Source organism: Rhincodon typus, unplaced genomic scaffold, assembly GCF_021869965.1.
Source record: "Rhincodon typus isolate 14 unplaced genomic scaffold, sRhiTyp1.1 hic_rhity00001531, whole genome shotgun sequence".
NCBI classification, from domain to species: Eukaryota; Metazoa; Chordata; class Chondrichthyes; order Orectolobiformes; family Rhincodontidae; genus Rhincodon; species Rhincodon typus.
The window spans coordinates 2,356-20,350 of NW_025967169.1; the positions used below are offsets into that span (position 1 = coordinate 2,356).

Genomic DNA, 17,995 nt, shown 5'->3' on the forward strand with positions numbered 1-17,995 from the left:
AAGCAGGCCATTTGGCCCATGACTTCCTGATTCCCTTCTCACCGCGCTCCCCCCCCCCACCAAGAGCATCCCACCCAGTACCACAACCCTACCCTATTCCTGTAACCCTGCATTTCCCATGACTAATCCACCTCGTCTGCACATCCTGGACACTATGTGCAATTCAGCATGGCCAATCCACCTAACCTGCATATCTTTGGACCATGGGAGTTCTCTTTTTGCAATTTTAACAAGAAACCAATATGGTCCAGAAATTTATGACAAAGATAGCAGATCTATTGAAGAATCAGACATTACCTTGAACTAGACGTAAGTCTCCGTTTAACTGGAGGCGAGGATTCTACTTTCCCACAATCCCCTGGAACAGATGTGGAGAATAAACGAAAGCCTGCAAAATAAAAACAAATCCTAGACTGACGCCCTTTAAAGCTTAAAAAAATGCAACATAGATCAGATAGATGAAGGTCTTTTTCAGCTGACTTTAACATTCTTGCGCAAATTAACTTTCAGCAGATATAACTTAGTCAGCATAAATTGGCTAATCTAATTTGGAGGTATGGGATGGATGTCAGACTGCTGCGTAGCATTTACAATAAGCAACTATTCTATGCCTACTTTATCTGCCCTTGATGCCAATACTTGAATAGAATATGAACCATTTCCCAAACTTTCATCAGAAGTATAGCGTTCACAATTTTTAAAACAATAATACAATGGTATACTGTAAATTAATAAACTGAGCTAAAAATAATTGTCTTGAAGCTACATTAACATATTTTTGTAGCACCAATGATGGGAGCCGGAATAGGCTAATCAGCCCTTACATAAAATCATGGCTGATTTTCTATGTCATTTTCATGGAGTAAACAGGAGTTAATCGAATTACCTTCTTCATCACCATCCTCTATTCGTTGCTGTGAAGACTGCACAGAGCTGTCGACAGTGATGATACTGAAAAGTAAAACAGACTGTTAAGAGTATAACTGAATATAATTGAATTGCACCTCTATTTTCATATAGCTTCAATCTAGTTCAAAATAGTATCTAATTGAGTTAAGACTATGGACTATAACTGTGTACAGTCTTCTAGTCATTTGAAGCTTTACTTGTTCTCATTCTGAAAAAAGATCACATTCTATAATTATACAGGTGTGAATTAACTGTTCATTGCTGAAAAGACAGACATGTGTTGCGGAAACTTTCACGCTGCTACACTGCAGTGGCGATATGAGAGGTATTTACCACAAATAGAGCAGTACCATCAATGATAAAGACATTCTGCCCAAAACAGTTTTGAATCTGTCCTGTGTGAATTTCTGTGTCACTACAATTTCAGCTGCATAGGTTGTATATCCCAATGATTCACTGACCAAATCAAACAGCATGTTCCTCCTCCTCCCATTGTTCATAATAGGCAGAATATAGACAATGCTATTAGCTCATGCTTATAAACTCCAAAACAAAGTATCTACTATTGGGTGTGAGTTTGCAATTGGGCAAAACTTGCTGAATAACCCCAAGCATACTAATAGTTACACTGAAAAGTAATTTAAGATAATCAATCAAGCTCATAACATGGCTGATTTACATTTAATTGCAACGGTATACATTCACATGCAGGAACCAGTTCTCTGCAAACAAAAAAAATGTTCAAGCTTTGTGCCATTTTTGAATTACCTGAAAGCATAGGGAGACGATAGTTTCCCATTGCTTCCTCCATGGCAACACCTTGACCAGATTCAACTTGCCAATCAATCAGCACCTCTTTTTCTGTAGGATAACTTGTTGTGATTATTTAAGATTTGGCGTTCTTGCATTTGTCCTGCTGAGCGTAAGACAAAAAGCTTCAGCAACATTTGTCTCTTCTCAGCAATATTTAAATTCTAAACACCATGAGATTGTCAATGTTAATTATGACTGCAATACAGTATGCCAAAAAGTTAATACCCATTTTATTTGTCAAATAAAAGGTCATTTAGATTGATCAAGAAAAACCTAGTTCTGACCCTGGGGATCCCCGCTATTTACCGATAAACAACTTTTCACCACTTCTCATTCTTTCCTGCAGCACAGCGAACGGCATAGCTGCCACTGTTCTTTTTGTTCCATTAGCTTTAACTTTGTGGACAAATATATAATGTGGCACTTTTCATAAAATTTTTGAAAGTTGTGGGTGCCACATCAACTGCATGATTCATTCAAACCTATCTGTTACCTCATCAAAAGCCCCATCAAATTAATGAAATACCTGTGAATCAGCAACACTTCTGCAGGTGAGTGTTAATTTTGTCCCAGATTATTATTTATAAAAGATTTCTTGTAATGGAGATTAAACCGATGGATTTTGGTTTGTTCTTACACTTTTTTCGAATAAACGTGTAACATTAGTAATCTTCCAGTCCTCTGGCATCATCCCAGTATCAAAGAAGAATTAGAAGTTTATGGCCAGTTAGTGCTTTTGCAATTTCCACCCTTACTTCCCTCAGCGGCCTTGGATACACCCTATCTGATTGTGGTGACTTATCAGTTTTTAGGCCAGCCTTTCTAATTCCTTTTCTCTACCAATGTTTTGACCGTTGTAGGAGGAACAAAACAAAACTGTTCTGTAGTGGAATCTCATTTTTAAAAATATTTATTCTTTCATGGGATGTGAGCGTTGCTATAGAGGACAATATTTGTTACCCATTCTTAATTGCTCTTGGCTTGCCATTTCAGACAACACTTAAGAGTCAGGCACACTGCAAGAGACTTGAGTCTCATGTAGGTCTGACCAAGTAAGGTCAGATTTTGTTCCCTCCACACGATATTTATACAACAATTGATGATCAGTGTCATGGTCATCATTACTGAAATTAACTTTTAATCCCACTTTTTTTTTTAAGTAATTACCTTTCATTTTTACCAGCTGCCATGATGAGATAGGAATCTATACCCCCTGAGGATTAGTCTGTTTTTGTTTGGAATAGTACTCCAGTGACGTTATCACTTTCCCACCATCTCCCCACCTTTTACACAGAGGAAATGGTAGGGGAATAAAACTCCCCTTGTAAAATGAAATTGCGTCAAGAATGGATAGCCTTCTTATACTTAATTTCACACAGAGGTTTCGTTTTTGTTTCTGATTGTTCTACATAAATTAATCAAATTGCCAGGATGTAAAGACTAGATGCACATCTTGTAATTTTATAAGAAAAATACAGCAGATCAAGTCATGCTGGTCTCTTAGCCCTGAAACCTGTTCTTGATGATGTCCTGACCAAAGTCAATAATAGAATTACATGTTCACTAAACTGTACAAGATGCAAGGTCAAATGTTCCTTATAAATTAGATTTACTTTGTAAAGCTCTTCTGTACTTACAAAACTAATACGATTGACTTTCTCTTTTGGTTACCGGTCCCTTGAGCTGTAGAACACATGTTTTAATACAGTGCACCAAAATGTTCAGGGGTGCTTTACAGGGTCATAATGAGACAAGCATGGTCATTAGACAAGGAGTCAATGTAGTGCAGAGCATAAATCAAGTGGAGGCAGATGTCTTCAGAAGGTTAAAAGCTAGTAATTATGCAACAAGGTCAAAATGATGAAAGCAATTCAATTTTCTATGGCTACTGGAGTACCTAATTTTTCACCACTTAATGTTCAAGTGAGCTTTGCAAATCCTACAGTACAGTCCAAGTAACAGAAATCAGGTGCTGCAAGAGAAGATATCTCCTAGCTCTGATTTTACTGATACATCTCACACTGCACACACATTTCATATATTTACAGATTTAAAAAATTAAAAGACAGTTTTCCAATTTTGATTAAACAACTACTTTTGCCAAACAGAACTGTTAATTCTTAAGTTAGTCTTAATTGCTTATGATTACCACTGTTCCTCCATAGCAAGCAAAGGAATACCTAATTCGAGCAAACAGTAGTGTAAAAACAAAAGCAGGTTGCCTGGGAATGCAGTGTGACATGAATACAGGTTACATATACAGCCAACAATTCACTGTAAGAGTACTAACTCTTCCTACCTATCTAGCAAAGCACCCAGCTTTTTTGCAACATGACACCGAAATTCAGGCGTTGTCCGCAGCTCATTTCCATCGTGCTGGTGATCATCTACTTTCTGCCTGTAGGAAGGGAGAAAACAGGAATAAAATAAATCTTAAGGAGTGTAAGAGACTTTTAGGAGAGCCACAAATACGCATCCGAGTTTTTCAGTGAGGGACACTATAGAAATTATGAATGGCAAATACTTAAGGACTTGGCTTGCACTATCAAATCAAAAGCAACATTTATAACTGTTATTTATGTTGAATTCCAATAGAATGAATTAATAGTTAATTAACCCTGTTAATTTGTCAAACTCCATTTTATGAAGTGAATTCAGAATACATCTTTAACAGTATAATATTAAGTAAGACTTGGGGAGGCAATGACCTAGTGGTATTATTGCTAGACTGTTAACCCAGAAAGTCAGCTGATGTTCTGGGGTTCCAGGTTCAAATCTCACTACAGCAGATGGCGGCATTTGAATTCAATTTTAAAAATCTGGAATTAAGACCAGGAAATGACCATGAAACCACTGTGGATTGTCAGAAAAACTCATCTGTTCACTAATGTCCTCCGGGAAGAAAATCTGCCATCCTCACCTGCTCTGGCCTACATGTGTCTCCAGACCTACAAGAATGTGGTTGACTCTCAACCGCACACTGAAATATCCACTCAGTTGTATCAATTGCTACAAATTCTCAACAAAGAAATGAAACTAGACGGACCACCTGGCATCAACCTAGGCATCGGAAAAGACAATGGCAGAAACAGCTCTATCAACCCCACAAAGTCCTCCTCACTAAAATCTAGGGGAGAGTGACTCTAGTTGTCTCACAGAGAAATCAAACAACAGTCTTATCTGCCTCTTCATACCTTACAGGCAGCGTCCCAGATACCAATATCACCATTCCCGGATATGTTCTGTCCAACCAGTGGGACAGACCTGGCAGCACAGTGGCATACAATTGGAATGGAATTACCATGGGAGGCCTCAATATTGATTCTAGACTCCACAAAGTCTCATGGTTTCAGGTTAAATATGGGCAAGGAAAACTTCTGGTGCTTACTAAGTACTGTCCTCCCTCAGCTGACGCATCGTTACTCCATGTTGAACAACACTTGGAGGAGACATGGAAGGTGGCAAGGGTGCAAAATAAACTCTTGATGGGGTATTTCAACATCCAGCACCAAAAGTGGTTCTACTGATTGAGCTAATCGGGTCCTAAAGGGCACAGCCACTAGACAGTGTTTGTGGCAGGTGATAACGGAACCAACAAGTGGGAAAAACGTGATCTCATCCTCACCAATCTGCTGACTACAGATGCATCTGTCCATGACAGTTTCGGTAAGAGATACCACCACACAGACCTTGTAGAGATGAAGCCCTGCCTTCACATTGAGAATACCCACCATGATGTTGTGTGGCACTATCACCATGCTAAATGGACAGACTTTGAACAGATCTAGCAACTCACGACTGGGCAAACATGAGACATTGTGGGCCATCAACAGCAGCAGAACTGTACTCAAACACAATCTGCAACCTCATGGCTTGGCATATCCCCCACTCAACCATTGTTCAATGGAGAGTGCAGAAGGGCACTGTTTGAAACTGTTGCTAGATCTGTTCGAAGTCTCTCCCATTTAGCACGGTGATAGTGGCACACAATACAATGTTGGGTATTCTCAATGTGAAGGAGGATATGCCAGGAGCAGCACCAAAACGACCTGAAAATGAGGTGTCAATCTGGCGAAGCTACCTGCCAAACAACATAAGAAGCAAGTGATAGCCAGAGCTAAATGAACCCACAGCCAACAGATCTAAGCTCTGCAGTCTAGCCACATGCAGTTGTGAATGGTGATGGACAATCATCAGTTCATTGGAGGAGGCGGCTCCACAAATATCCCTATCTTTAATAACAGGGGAACCTAGCACATCAGTGCAAAAGATAAGGCTGAAGCATCTGCAGCAATCTTCAACCAGCTGTGCCGAATGGATGATCCATCTTGGCCTCTGCCAGTGGTCTCCAGCATCACAGATGTCAGTCTTCACTGAATTTGATTTATTCAGGTGATATCAAGAAATGGTTGGAGACACTAGATACTGCGAAGACTATGGGGCCTGACAACATTCCAGCAATATGCCATTGCTTAGAATCCCTGTAGTGTGGAAACAGACCCTTCAACCCAACAAATCCACACTGACCCTCAAAGAGTCCCACCCAGACCCACACCCCTACAAACCACCTAATCTACACATCCTTGAACACTATGGGCAATTTAGCATGGCCAATCCACCGAGCCTGCACATCTTTGGACTGTGGGAGGAAGCCAGAGCAGCTGGAGGAAACCCACGCAGACACTGGGAGAATGTGCAAACTCCACACAGACAGTCACCCGAGAGTGGAATTAAACCCAGGGCCCTGGTGCTGTGAGGCAGCAGTGCTAACCACTGAGTCACCGTGTCGCCCCATAGTACTGAAGACTTGTGCTCCAGAACTTGCCACTCCCCTGGCCAAGCTCCTCCAGTGCAGTTACATTGGCATCTACCTGACAATGTGGAAAATTGCCTAGGTATGTCCTGTACATAAAAAAACAGGACAAATCCAACAATTATCTCCCCATCAGTCTACTCTCGATCATCAGTAAAGTGATGGAAAGTGTCACGAACAGTGCTATCAAGCAGCACCTACTCAGTGATGCCCAGTTTGGATTCTGCCAAGGCCACTCAGCTCCTGACCTCATTATAGCCTTGATTTAAAAATGGACAAAAGAGCTGAATTCCAGAGGTGAGGTGAGAATGATTTCCCTTGACATCAAGGTGGTATTTAACTGAGTGTGGCATTAGGGAGACTAGCAAAACAGGAATCATTTGGAATCAGGGGGACAAAATGTCTGCTGGGTGGAGTCATATCTGGAACATAGGAAAAAAAAATCAAAGAACTGCACATCCCAGAAATTGCTGAAGACAGGTCTGAAGAAGGGTCATGGATCCGAACCGTTAACTCTGCCTTCTCTCCACAGATGCTGCCAGACCTGCTGAGTTTTTCCAGCAAGTTCTGTTCTTGTTTCTTGTATATAGGAAGATGGTCATAGTTGTTGCAGGTCAGCTCCGAACATTTCTGCAGGAGTTCCACACGTGAGTGTCTAAGGCCCAAGAACCTTCAGTTGCTTCATCAATGACCTTTCCTCTAACATAAGATCAGAAGTGGGTATGTATTCGCAACTCCTCAGATACTGAAACGGGATCAAATGCAACAAGATCTGGACAATATCTAGGATTTTGCTGATCAGTGGCAAGTGATACTTGTGCCACACAAATGCCAGGCAATGATTATTTCCAATAAGAGACAATCTAGCCACTGCACCTTGACAATCAATGGGGTTATCTTCACTGAATCCCCCACTATCAACATCTTGGCGATTACCATTGACCGGAAACTCAACTGGATTCACCATATAAATCCTGCGGCTACAAGAACAGGTCAGAGACTCGAGTAACTCACCTCCTGACTCCCCAAAGCCTGTCCACAATCTACAAGGCACAAGTCTGGAGTATGATGGAATACTCCCCACTTATCTGGATGGGTGTAGTTCCAACGCTCAAGAAGCTGGACACTATCCAGGACAAAGCAGTCCACCTTATTGGCCCCACATCTACTCCCTCCATCACTAATGCTCAGCAGCAACAGTGTGTACTATCTACAAAATCCTTAGACAGCACCTTCCCATGACCACTGCCATCTAGAAAGACCAGAGAATCAGATACACAGAATGCCACCACCTGCAAGTTCCCCTCCAAGTCACTCACCTTCCTGATTTGGAAATATATCACCATTCCTTCACCATCACTGGGTCAAAATCTTGGAATTTCCTCTGTGAGGGCATTATGGGTCTACCTACAGCATATGAACTGCAGCGGTTCAAGAAAGCAGCTTATCAGCACCTTCTCGCAGGCATCAAGGGGACAGGCAATAAATGCTGGCCAGCCAGCGATACTCATGTCCCATGAGTGAATAACAAAAAATACTTTTCAGCAGTTTGGAAACTGAAAATAACATGCAGCTCATAGCAGCTTTAATACAGACCACAAACTGTACTTGACAAATATTGACACGGACAGAAGTATGACTGCAACTACAACAGAGAGTTTTAAAGGAGGAGATGAAGAAAAAAAAAGTATTTGAAGGAAGAGTCCAGAACTTAGGGTTTATACTGTTGAAGACATATCCATCGAAGGGGGAAGTTTAGTGGAAGGGCAGAGTTTTGAAGATTCCAGAGAGAGGGGAATGGCCACTAAGGGATCTGAACAAGATGCTCAGAATTTTAAACTGGAAATGTTGCAGGCAAGAAACCAATAAAAGTTAACGAACACAGGTTGATGGTGAGGCTGACTTGATGCAGTTTCAGATAAGGCAGTAGAGCTTTGGATGCACTGCAGTTTATACATTACAGAAGGGAGGCCAGGAGGGTATCAAAGATGGAAACAGTACAATACAGCTTTGACAGCAAGTGAGCTGACACCAAAGACAGCCAATATTATGGTGGAGTAAGTAGGCAGTCTTTGTGATGGAAAAAAATATGGTATCATAAATTTAGCTCAGCATTAAGATTGTTGACAAGGTTGTGAACAAACAAACTGAATTTCAACCTGGGACAGTGGGCAGGAGAGGAAGGGAATAAAAGGCAGAAGCACTGCCAGCAGATGTAAATGGTGCTAATTAACACCACTAGTTCTTTCTTACCTCAGTTAGCTGAACTCTTTTATGCCTACACATGCCCATAATGCTGTATTTAAATGAACCATTTCAAACCACCAGGTTTGGTTCAATCATGAGAAAACAAAGTCACGGTTGTGAATTTCCAACAAGCTGCATTGGCTAAAGACTGCGTCTACATTTTTGTTAATGGCTTGTTCCAGGCGTTTGCATATTTACTATATGTCTGTTCCAAATTGCCCAAACAAAGTGGTGATGGATCATATTCTTGAACCTTCCAGTCTCTGGACTGATGACATTCTTATAGTATTAGAGCAGGAACTCTTGAAAGTTTGACCACAGTGGTGTTGAATTTAATGAGCTATGCATTTCAAAACAACAATAAAGAATGAGCACTAGAATAACTCTTAAAAAAGTTTAACATGTTCTTTTCAGTGATAACTGAACTATAAAACATGAACACAGTCCCTGCAGCACTTATAAATTCCATAACGTCAAACATACTGCACCCTCTGATAGTTGAAAAGAAAACTTAGTTGTAGATACATTAAAGATTGCGTATAGATACCTCAGACTTGGTCTATTTGAAACTGAAATATGCTTGTCTTCACCGGTCTCAGCTAATGAAGGGGGAAAAAAGGCACAGTTACCAACATTGTGAATGGGAAACTAGATTGTAACATGCATTACATCTGTTTTAAACAGACATACTCCAATAAACAGATCCCCTTTAGAATTTTTGGAAAGTAATAATGAAAAAAAAGTTTTCAAGAAATGTAGAATAATACTAATGAAAACAAACAGGCTATTTTTGTAGAATGTTTGTGTGGTTTGATACTCTGGTACAAATAGTATTTTATGAATATTATAAAATAATATAGCATTTACCTCCCTTCCCTAGTTGCCCTTGAGAAGGTGGTAATGAGCTGCCTTCTATTTTGCACATTTCTATAGTGTAATAAAATTTTAATTTTGGTGTACGATTATTAGAGGTGTGGAGGAGGTGATGGTGGTAAGATGAAGCCTGAAAGGGCGGGAAATATAGTGTGGAGGGTGACTGAATTAGGTGGGATGCAAAATTTAAATTTCCTGGCGCTGGATCGAGATAAGACAGCAGCGCATCACGCTTCGCCATTCTGTGGGAGGTTTAAACTTGTAGTATATTTACATACATTAGTTTAGAATGATTTTTTAATGAAGTTCTGTTTTCAAAATAAGGTCAGTGCTGTATGTGAATCTCTTGGCACCCAGTCATTTTTTTTTAAACAGGTTGCATGCACCAGGTGACATCAGGCAGCTGTGTCTGAGGTCAACAGTTTCTTTGATGACTACACACCACAAGGGAGGAGAACAGGAGAAAGACGGCTTGCCTAGAGGCTCTGGACCAGCAAAATGATGAAATGAGATCTGCAAAATTGGGCCAAGGCAATGGAACAGCAGAAGACGGATTCAAGGGAGGACAGAGAATGGGGTAGTGTGGGGGCATGCAACAGTAAAGTGTAAAGGATGAGGTATCATGGGCGTGATGAAGACAGATCACCAAGGTAAGAAAGTAAGGGGCCTAAAGTGTGTAATAGTACCATCCAGATGTGGGCCTATATCTCAGAGTCTTGGCTGGCAGGATCCTTGCAGGGCTTTGAGTTCACCTATAGCATTTCAATTATCCCTGTTGAGGGTGAACTTGGACAATGTATTTTCCAATACATAGAAGAGAGGGCCAGCTGAGTCTGCAAGTTCAACTGTGTGCTACAGAGTGGTGAGTACAATACTCGACACTATCATGAACCTTCAATTAAAAAAAAGTGAAAAGGCACAAAATTGTTACTTCCACAAGAAGGAAATGTCTCTTACACCACTGTAACCATCAATGTGAACCAACAATTAGCCATGCCAGCACATTTAGATCTTTGACTAAGCCAATCTCAATATATAGTGATGACGCACACATAATAAAATGAAACCAATGTCATGGAAATTTTTAACAAATAAAATTTAAATTTGAAAAAAATCTATTACCATTTATGCTCTTAACAAGCCTTGTGTTAGTTGCAAAAGATTTGGGCAACAAAGTGGTGGGCCTGACACAGAGTCATCCTATTTGACCAGAAGGTTCTTCTGCAACTTGTCTGTAACTAAGCATCTTAGTTGGCAGTGGGTCTCACTGCTGAAACCTCACCACTGCAATTGGTAGGCATGGCATAAAGCCACCTTGTCAGATAAATGGTTTTCTTTATGTCTCTGGAAAACACATAACCAGCACCTAGAAATAGAGTCATAGAGCTGTACAGCATCGGAAACAGACCTTTCAGTCCAACTTGTCCACGGCAACCAGATATCCTAAATTAATCTAGTCCCATTTGCCAGCATTTGGCCCGTATCCCTCTAAACCCTTTCTATACATATATCCATCCAGATGCCTTTTAAATGTTGTAACTGTATCCATCTCCACCGTTTCCTCTGGCAGCTCATGTTGAGGTCCCTTGGCTCAGGCTTCCATGTTGACATTCCCAAGTAATTTATCCTCAAGACTGCCTTCAAATTAATCCCATGACCACACGTGAACCAGCTGGGAAGTAGCCTCTGTGTTATGACAGATGACTTACACCAGTGTTCACCACAGCACTTGAAAAGGTAGTCAGACACACCCATCAATAATCAACTGCTGCTGAGGAATGTGGCAGGCAAGTTCAGCTGAGTCATTGAAAGGTTATGTGCATGCCCAACTGGACGCAAACAAAACTCGTACTGAAGTAATTTCATTAATTTAAACTAGAGCATCTGCCTGAAAATATGTATTGCTCAAACCCAGTGAACAAATTAAAATAAACAAGGTTTTTAAATGCAGATTGGACCTGCCATTGAGCATTGTACAGTAGAGTTAGAGTAAAATGGAGGATTCTGTGATGCTGTGTCATCCAATGCCTTAGTTTGCCTTTTTAAAGAGAATGAGAGAGAAATTCATTGAAACAAAAGTCAATATTTATAACTACTGTTTCCAACAATTGAGGGTTGTCAAGTCTGGTTTCACGTATTCCAGGAGATGTCCTCATGTGACCTTCTACCATTAACCACTCTTCATCTAGACTCTCACCATTGGACATCCAACTCAAGCATCATCACCTTCCCAAGGCTTTTCAATATATCCTGGTTTTGACTTTTGAAAATCTGATCACTCTCGTCTTTGACCTCCAACTCTGTTATAATGAGACGCAATGGAAGCTCAGGTTAACACAGCAGTTAATAAAACTCACAGTATCCTTCCCAGGCTTTGTTGCCTGAATCGATTGCAAGGAGGTTATGTTGAACTCGTATGGGGCACATGTTCAGGCTCAGCTGGAGCATTGTGTCCAATTCTGGGTGCCACACTTTAGGAAGATGTGAAGGTACTGGAGAGTGCTGAGAATATTCAGGAGAATGGTTCCAGGATGAGAGACTTCAGTTATGAAGCCAAACTGGATATGTTATTATTGTTTTCTTTGGCAAAGGGAAAGCCAAGAGGAGATCTGAAAGAGGTATTCAAAATCACAAGGGGTCTGGATGGAGCAAAGAAGGAGAAACTATTTTCACTTGTGAGGAGACCGAGAGCAAGAGGTCACAGGTTTAAAGCAATTGGCAAAAGAAGCAAAAGCAACAAGAAAAACTCTTTCATGCAACAAGTGGTTAAGGTCTGAAATGCCTGAGTGTGTTGTGGAGGCAGATTCAAAGCAGTCAGAGTCATAAAGTTATACAGCACAGAAACAGACTCTTCAGTCCAACTTGTCCATGCCGACCAGATATCCTAAACTGATTCTAGTCCCATTTGCCAGCATTTGGCCCATATTCTTCTAAACTCTTCCTATTCATGTACCCATCCAGATGCCTTTTAAATGTTGTAATTGTACCAGCCTCCACCACCAGTGACAGCTCATTCCATACGTGCACCACTCTCTGCGTGAGAAAGTTGCCCCTCAGGTTCCTTTTAAATCTTTCCCCTCATCTTAAGCCTACACCCTCTGGTTGTGGACTCATCTACCCTAGGAAAAAGAGTTTGGCTATTCACGCTATCCAAGCCCTTCATGATTTTATAAACCTCTACAAGATCATCCCTCAGCCTCCAATGCTCCAGGAAAACGCCCCAGCCTATTCAGCCTCTCCCTATGGCTCAAATTCTCCAATCCCAGCAAAGGGAGTTAGACATTTTTCCAAAGAAGAAGAATGTGCACAGTTACAGGGTAAATGCAGGAGGATGTCAGCCAGGGAAATACTTGTTCAGACATCTGGTGCTGACACAAAGTGCTAAATGGCTTCCTACTACACTGTAACAATTCTGCAATTATGAACAGAACATCACATTTTTTGATTAAGCTCATTATAGACTTCCAGGCCCAACACACAAAAACAACAGTGGATGCAATAAAAACTGGTGTCACGGAAATGAAGAAAGCTTACAAACAAGTCAAAATTGATCAGACTGTGGTGAAGCACTATCCTATGTTCTGTATTTAGTAACTGCTGTTACTGAAATTGATCAACTGACAAAGGGCAAGTTAATTTTAGAAATTTCTAAAAGTATTAAGCCAGATTTCCTACATCAAATCTAATGTCCATAAGCGACAGAGGTAGGATTACAGAGCTTCTTCCATCAAAGAGAAATCATGGCTCATTTGGATCTTATTTCTATCCATATGCTTTGTCTCTACATGCTTTTATACCCTCAGCTAAAAAAAAACTGACTCCTACTTGAAATTATTGCTTGAAATAAATCTATGCTTTTGTAGAAGAGAGTTTCACATAACTACCATCTTTTGTATAAGGAAACATTTCCTGATTTCTGTCCCAAACCGCCTAAATTATATATCCTTGTATCTGATACTTAATCATTTTGATCAGTTGTATTTCTTTTTCTCTCAGTTCCCATCATTTCTAAGCCAGATACATGAATTAAAAAAGACATGAGGAGCAAATTTTTTTACAGAGGGTGGTTCATGTGTAGAATGAACTTCCTGAGGAAGCGGTTGATGTGGGTACAATTACAACATTTAAAAGACATCTGGATAAGTACATGAATAGAATAGGTTTGGAAGGATATGGGCCAAAAGCAGGCAGGTGGGACTAGTTTAGTTTGGGATTATGTTCAGCATGGACTGGTTGGACCGAAGAGTCATAGAGCATGGAAACAGACCCCACGATTCTATGAGCAATGAGTTCACCCAATTTCAAATAATAATCAGCATTTTCATTTTCTCAGATGTGAATAACAATGACTCAGTGCAGATAACTCATTTGTTCTTTTACTTGTGTCCAATCGTCATTTCCTTTTGGTTTGCATATTGCTTTATCATTTAATTCCTCTGGCCTCTCACCTTTCCACTTTGCTCTCTTCCCCGTTATCTCTGTACTCGCTTAAAGCCAATAACTTTGTTTTTTCAGTGCTTTTGAATTGGATTGCCCTCCCAGGTCATTTGTCACTAACATAATCCCTTGGAGCAGTATATTTTCTATGATGGAGAAGGACACAATTAACCTGAAACGTTAACTCTCTTTCTATCTTCTTGGATACTGCCAAATCTGCTGAGCATTTTTGTTTTCATTTCCAAGGATGGAACTAAGTTGATTTCTCCCAGTGCAATACATAAAATAGATTACAACTGGAAGCAGCGATGGACGAGTAAAACAAAGGACTGCGATGCTCGGGATCTGAAACATAAACAGAACTGCTGGAAAAACTGGCAGCATCTGTGAAGAGAAATCTGAGTTGAAGGTTCGAGTGACCTTTCTTCAAAACTCAGTTTTCTCTCCCCTGATGCTGCCAGACCTCCTGAGCCTCTCCACAAATTTCTGTTTCAGCAATGAACGAAATTTGGTAAATCTTACAAAGAAAAGCGCCCACTACCTATTATTTTGTGAGAACTGGAGTTGCCGACATTCCAAGTAGCCTCTTTGAGGCGGGACAGCTCCTCCACGCTGTCAGAGTCTGAATCTGATACCTCCTTGGGCGCCGCCATCTTCGATTTCCCCCATCCCCTGCTCGCGTTGGTCCTCGGGACGCAGGCGCAGTGTGCCTCGGCGCCCCATAGGGCGTGTAGTCACGGAGGCGTCGCTGTGAATGGCGTGACGTCACGAAGGGACTACATCGTCCATGAGGCCTTTCGGCAAACGCCGGTGCGGATGGCTTCCGAACGCCATGTCACATGATGGCATGCGTCAACCTTCCCATGCCAACGGAATCCGGCCTTGACAACAGCATCCAGGGAAGCAGCTGGATACTTAGTTCAGTGTCAGGTGTACACATCTAGTGCAAGAACCATCCCTTATATTGTCCTGGGTCAACTGAAGGTGAGGCTTTAACTCTTAAAGAATGTAGCATCGTTCATAAAAATGTATATTAAATATGTAAACATTATAAAAACATACTAAATCTTAAATCATTAATCTGATACGCTTTAAAATAAGTATATGCAGCGAAGTAGAATACATTATGTGGGTTGTGAGCCTTCGTACATCAAAAATAAAAACAGAACATGCTGGAAATGCTCAGTAGGTCAGGCAACAGCCGCTGAGCGAGAAGTTGTTAGCGTTTGAAATGCAAGTCCTTTTGTCAGAACTGCAGAGATTAAAGATGCTACAGGTTTCAAGCAAAAAACGGAAGCGGGGCAAGTGGAGAGACAAAAAAAAAGGGATGCTCTTTGAAAGGCAGGATAGATGAAATGACGAAGGGGACGGTGGTGCAAGGCAAAGGAGGAATAGTAATGAGACAAGAAATAAAGTATGGACATCGAGAAATAAGAGGGGTGGCGGAGATGACATGGTCAGCAATTCATTCAGACTGACAGACAAATTAGGAGCGGAAATAGGTCCATTCAATAACATCATGGCAGACGTGTTTGAGAATTGAAATGAATATTGTGTGGGACACTGGAAAGGCACCTATATCAAAAGTTTATGTCGGTCAAGCAGATATTTTGGCAAATATCTCTGGACTTGGTGTGGTGCAGTGTAGATAATGTTTAAAGAGCTAACTTATTTGCCCAGCCTGCGTTAACTTGATTTCCGTTCCATTCACGTAGAAAGCTTGAGGGCCCATCTAATTGTGGTGTTTAAAACGTTCGATATCTCACTTTTTGTCATGCACGAGGCCTCGACTTTCACCTTTTACATGGGTTCCAATATCTCGTCCTCTGATCTTAAAAGAAAATCCACATTGAAATCGAACTGCCTCAAACTTACTGACTCACTTGGTCTATTTGCTGTTCTATAACTTCCGGTCTCCATCTGCACAATTAACTGTGTCTGCCGAAATGGGTGTCCTCTGCAAATTTACACCTACAATTCAATTACTGCAAAATTGCGACCTTAACCATGTGAATTTTATTTCAAGACAGTGATGGTTTTCGAGTTAGTGTTTTATGCGGATTAATTTTTTAATAAGGAAATCAAAGTACGACCGAGAATTTTCAAGTTTGCACAAGAATTAATGAAAAATTTTAAAATTCTGATGGATTTTGTTTATAGGCGACATTAAGCGTTACAACATTTGTAAGAAGGATGTAAATGGTGTTACAAATGTCATGTGAAAGGGATACGGTTTCTGCAGTGTAAACAAAACCTGGCGTTTTTCAATGCGTGTGAAGTACGGCAGGACCCCACCGTCATAGATTTAAATACGATGTCTGATGGTCGTCGTCGTCGTCATCAAACATTAAACGTGTGTGTTGTTATTCTTCACAATTCATGAGAAGGAGGGGGGAAAATACCCCTTTTGCACTCGGTTTGTGTTTTTGTTTTGCATATTGGAAGCTGCCCAGGCTGGCACCGCCTCATCAAAGTCTAAATTTGGAAATGTGACGTCTGGTGTGTGATCCTGCGGATTTCTGCGCTTGATTCATTGGAGCAGCCGAGGCTGTGAGCAGCTTGTTGGAGGCCGAAGTGAGCAAAACTGGAACGGATTATTAAGACGTTACAAAGCGGAGCCTGATTCATCAGACAGCATCTGACTACAGCAAGGCGTGGTGAGTTCAGGAACCGCGTTTCAATGATCTTAGACGTCTCCCCAGCTGCTTCAGGAGGGATCTGATTTAGTATCCTAAAGGAGGGGAAAACATTAAGCGAAACGTTAACGGGCACATTATGTTCAATGGGCGGTGACTGTGGAACTATTGAGTACTTGTTATCCCGGGAGAGCAGCGAGGGTCTGCCTGGAATTTCACCGCCTAGGAGCGTTAGAGGACACGGGAGAGGAGAAAGGTAACTCAAAGACTATCTTTTCAGCCAGCGATGGAGTTACCATGACAACTACTGATGTGTTCCCGGAGTTTGCTCCGCCAATATGCGAGCCAGCGGCCGGGCCGGCCCACAAGAAGAGGCGGATGTTGCACACTCTGGCCGCGGTGGCTGTCCTTCTCGCCACCGGCACCACCATAACCAGCCTCAACAAATGCATCTTCGCCGTCTACAATTTCCGGTACCCCCTCCTGCTGTCGGCGCTGCACATGCTCACGGCCATTGTTATCGACTACGCTTTAATCCGGATGGGATTCGTCAACCTGGAGATTAAAGAAGTCACCGGGTTACCTGCTGCTGCTAAATTCAAAGTGTTCCTGCTCAGCTTGACCTTCTGTGCCACCATCGGCTTTGGAAACATGGGACTCAATTGTGTGCAGCTCTCCTTTGCACAAGTGATCTCCACCACTACCCCTCTCTTTACTATAGCCATATCAAAGCTCTTTCTGGGTAAGGACCATCACATTCTCAAGTACACTGCCATGATGCCCATCTGCCTGGGAGCATCATTTAGTCTTATGGGCGAGGTGCAGTTTGATCACAAAGGATGCCTCTACATTTTTGCTGCAACCATGTTGAGAGGAGTGAAGTCCATCCAACAAAGTGAGTCGGCTTGTTCTTCTCTCATTTACTAACAGTACCGGGGCGGGTGGGTGCTTAACAATTAAGATTGTTTTGTGATGAACAGAAAAAATTGCAAGCTTGTCTTGGGGAAAGGGTATTATGGTAGGGTGCTTCATGAAATTTAGTGAGATTACACTCCTGCTCCAGTCTCCAAGATTAACATTTTCTTAACCTCCACCAGAATGTTAATAATAATACATGGCTCAGACAGTATCACTTAACAAGCACTGAGGGGTTCAGGTGGTTACATAAAGCACAAGTACAAATTCAATTGTGACACCATGATTGCAGAATAATAATAGTTTCATGATTCACAGCCAGGAATGATGTGAGAATGTAAGTTAGGGTTGA

The 17,995-nt window shown here is 41.4% G+C and overlaps 2 protein-coding genes across 2 annotated transcripts; one reads left to right on the top strand and one right to left on the bottom strand.

Moving 5' to 3' along the window:
* Nucleotides 1–297: 297 nt before the first annotated feature.
* Nucleotides 298–14,798, bottom strand: cunh12orf43 (chromosome unknown C12orf43 homolog; the record flags this gene model as incomplete). Its single annotated transcript, XM_048592606.1, has 5 exons — nt 14,634–14,798; nt 9,330–9,381; nt 4,022–4,120; nt 887–951; nt 298–388 (listed from the first exon to the last, which is right to left on the bottom strand). Coding segments are annotated over exons 1-5 (419 nt in total), but the record flags the coding sequence as incomplete, so codon positions are not given.
* A 58-nt stretch (nt 14,799–14,856) lies between these two features.
* slc35e4 (solute carrier family 35 member E4) lies at nt 14,857–17,655 on the top strand. Its single transcript, XM_048592607.1, has 2 exons — nt 14,857–15,076; nt 16,538–17,655. The coding sequence occupies exon 2, from the start codon at nt 17,026–17,028 to the stop codon at nt 17,653–17,655; it is 630 nt and encodes a 209-aa protein (XP_048448564.1). The 5' UTR covers nt 14,857–15,076; nt 16,538–17,025.
* Nucleotides 17,656–17,995: the final 340 nt, after the last annotated feature.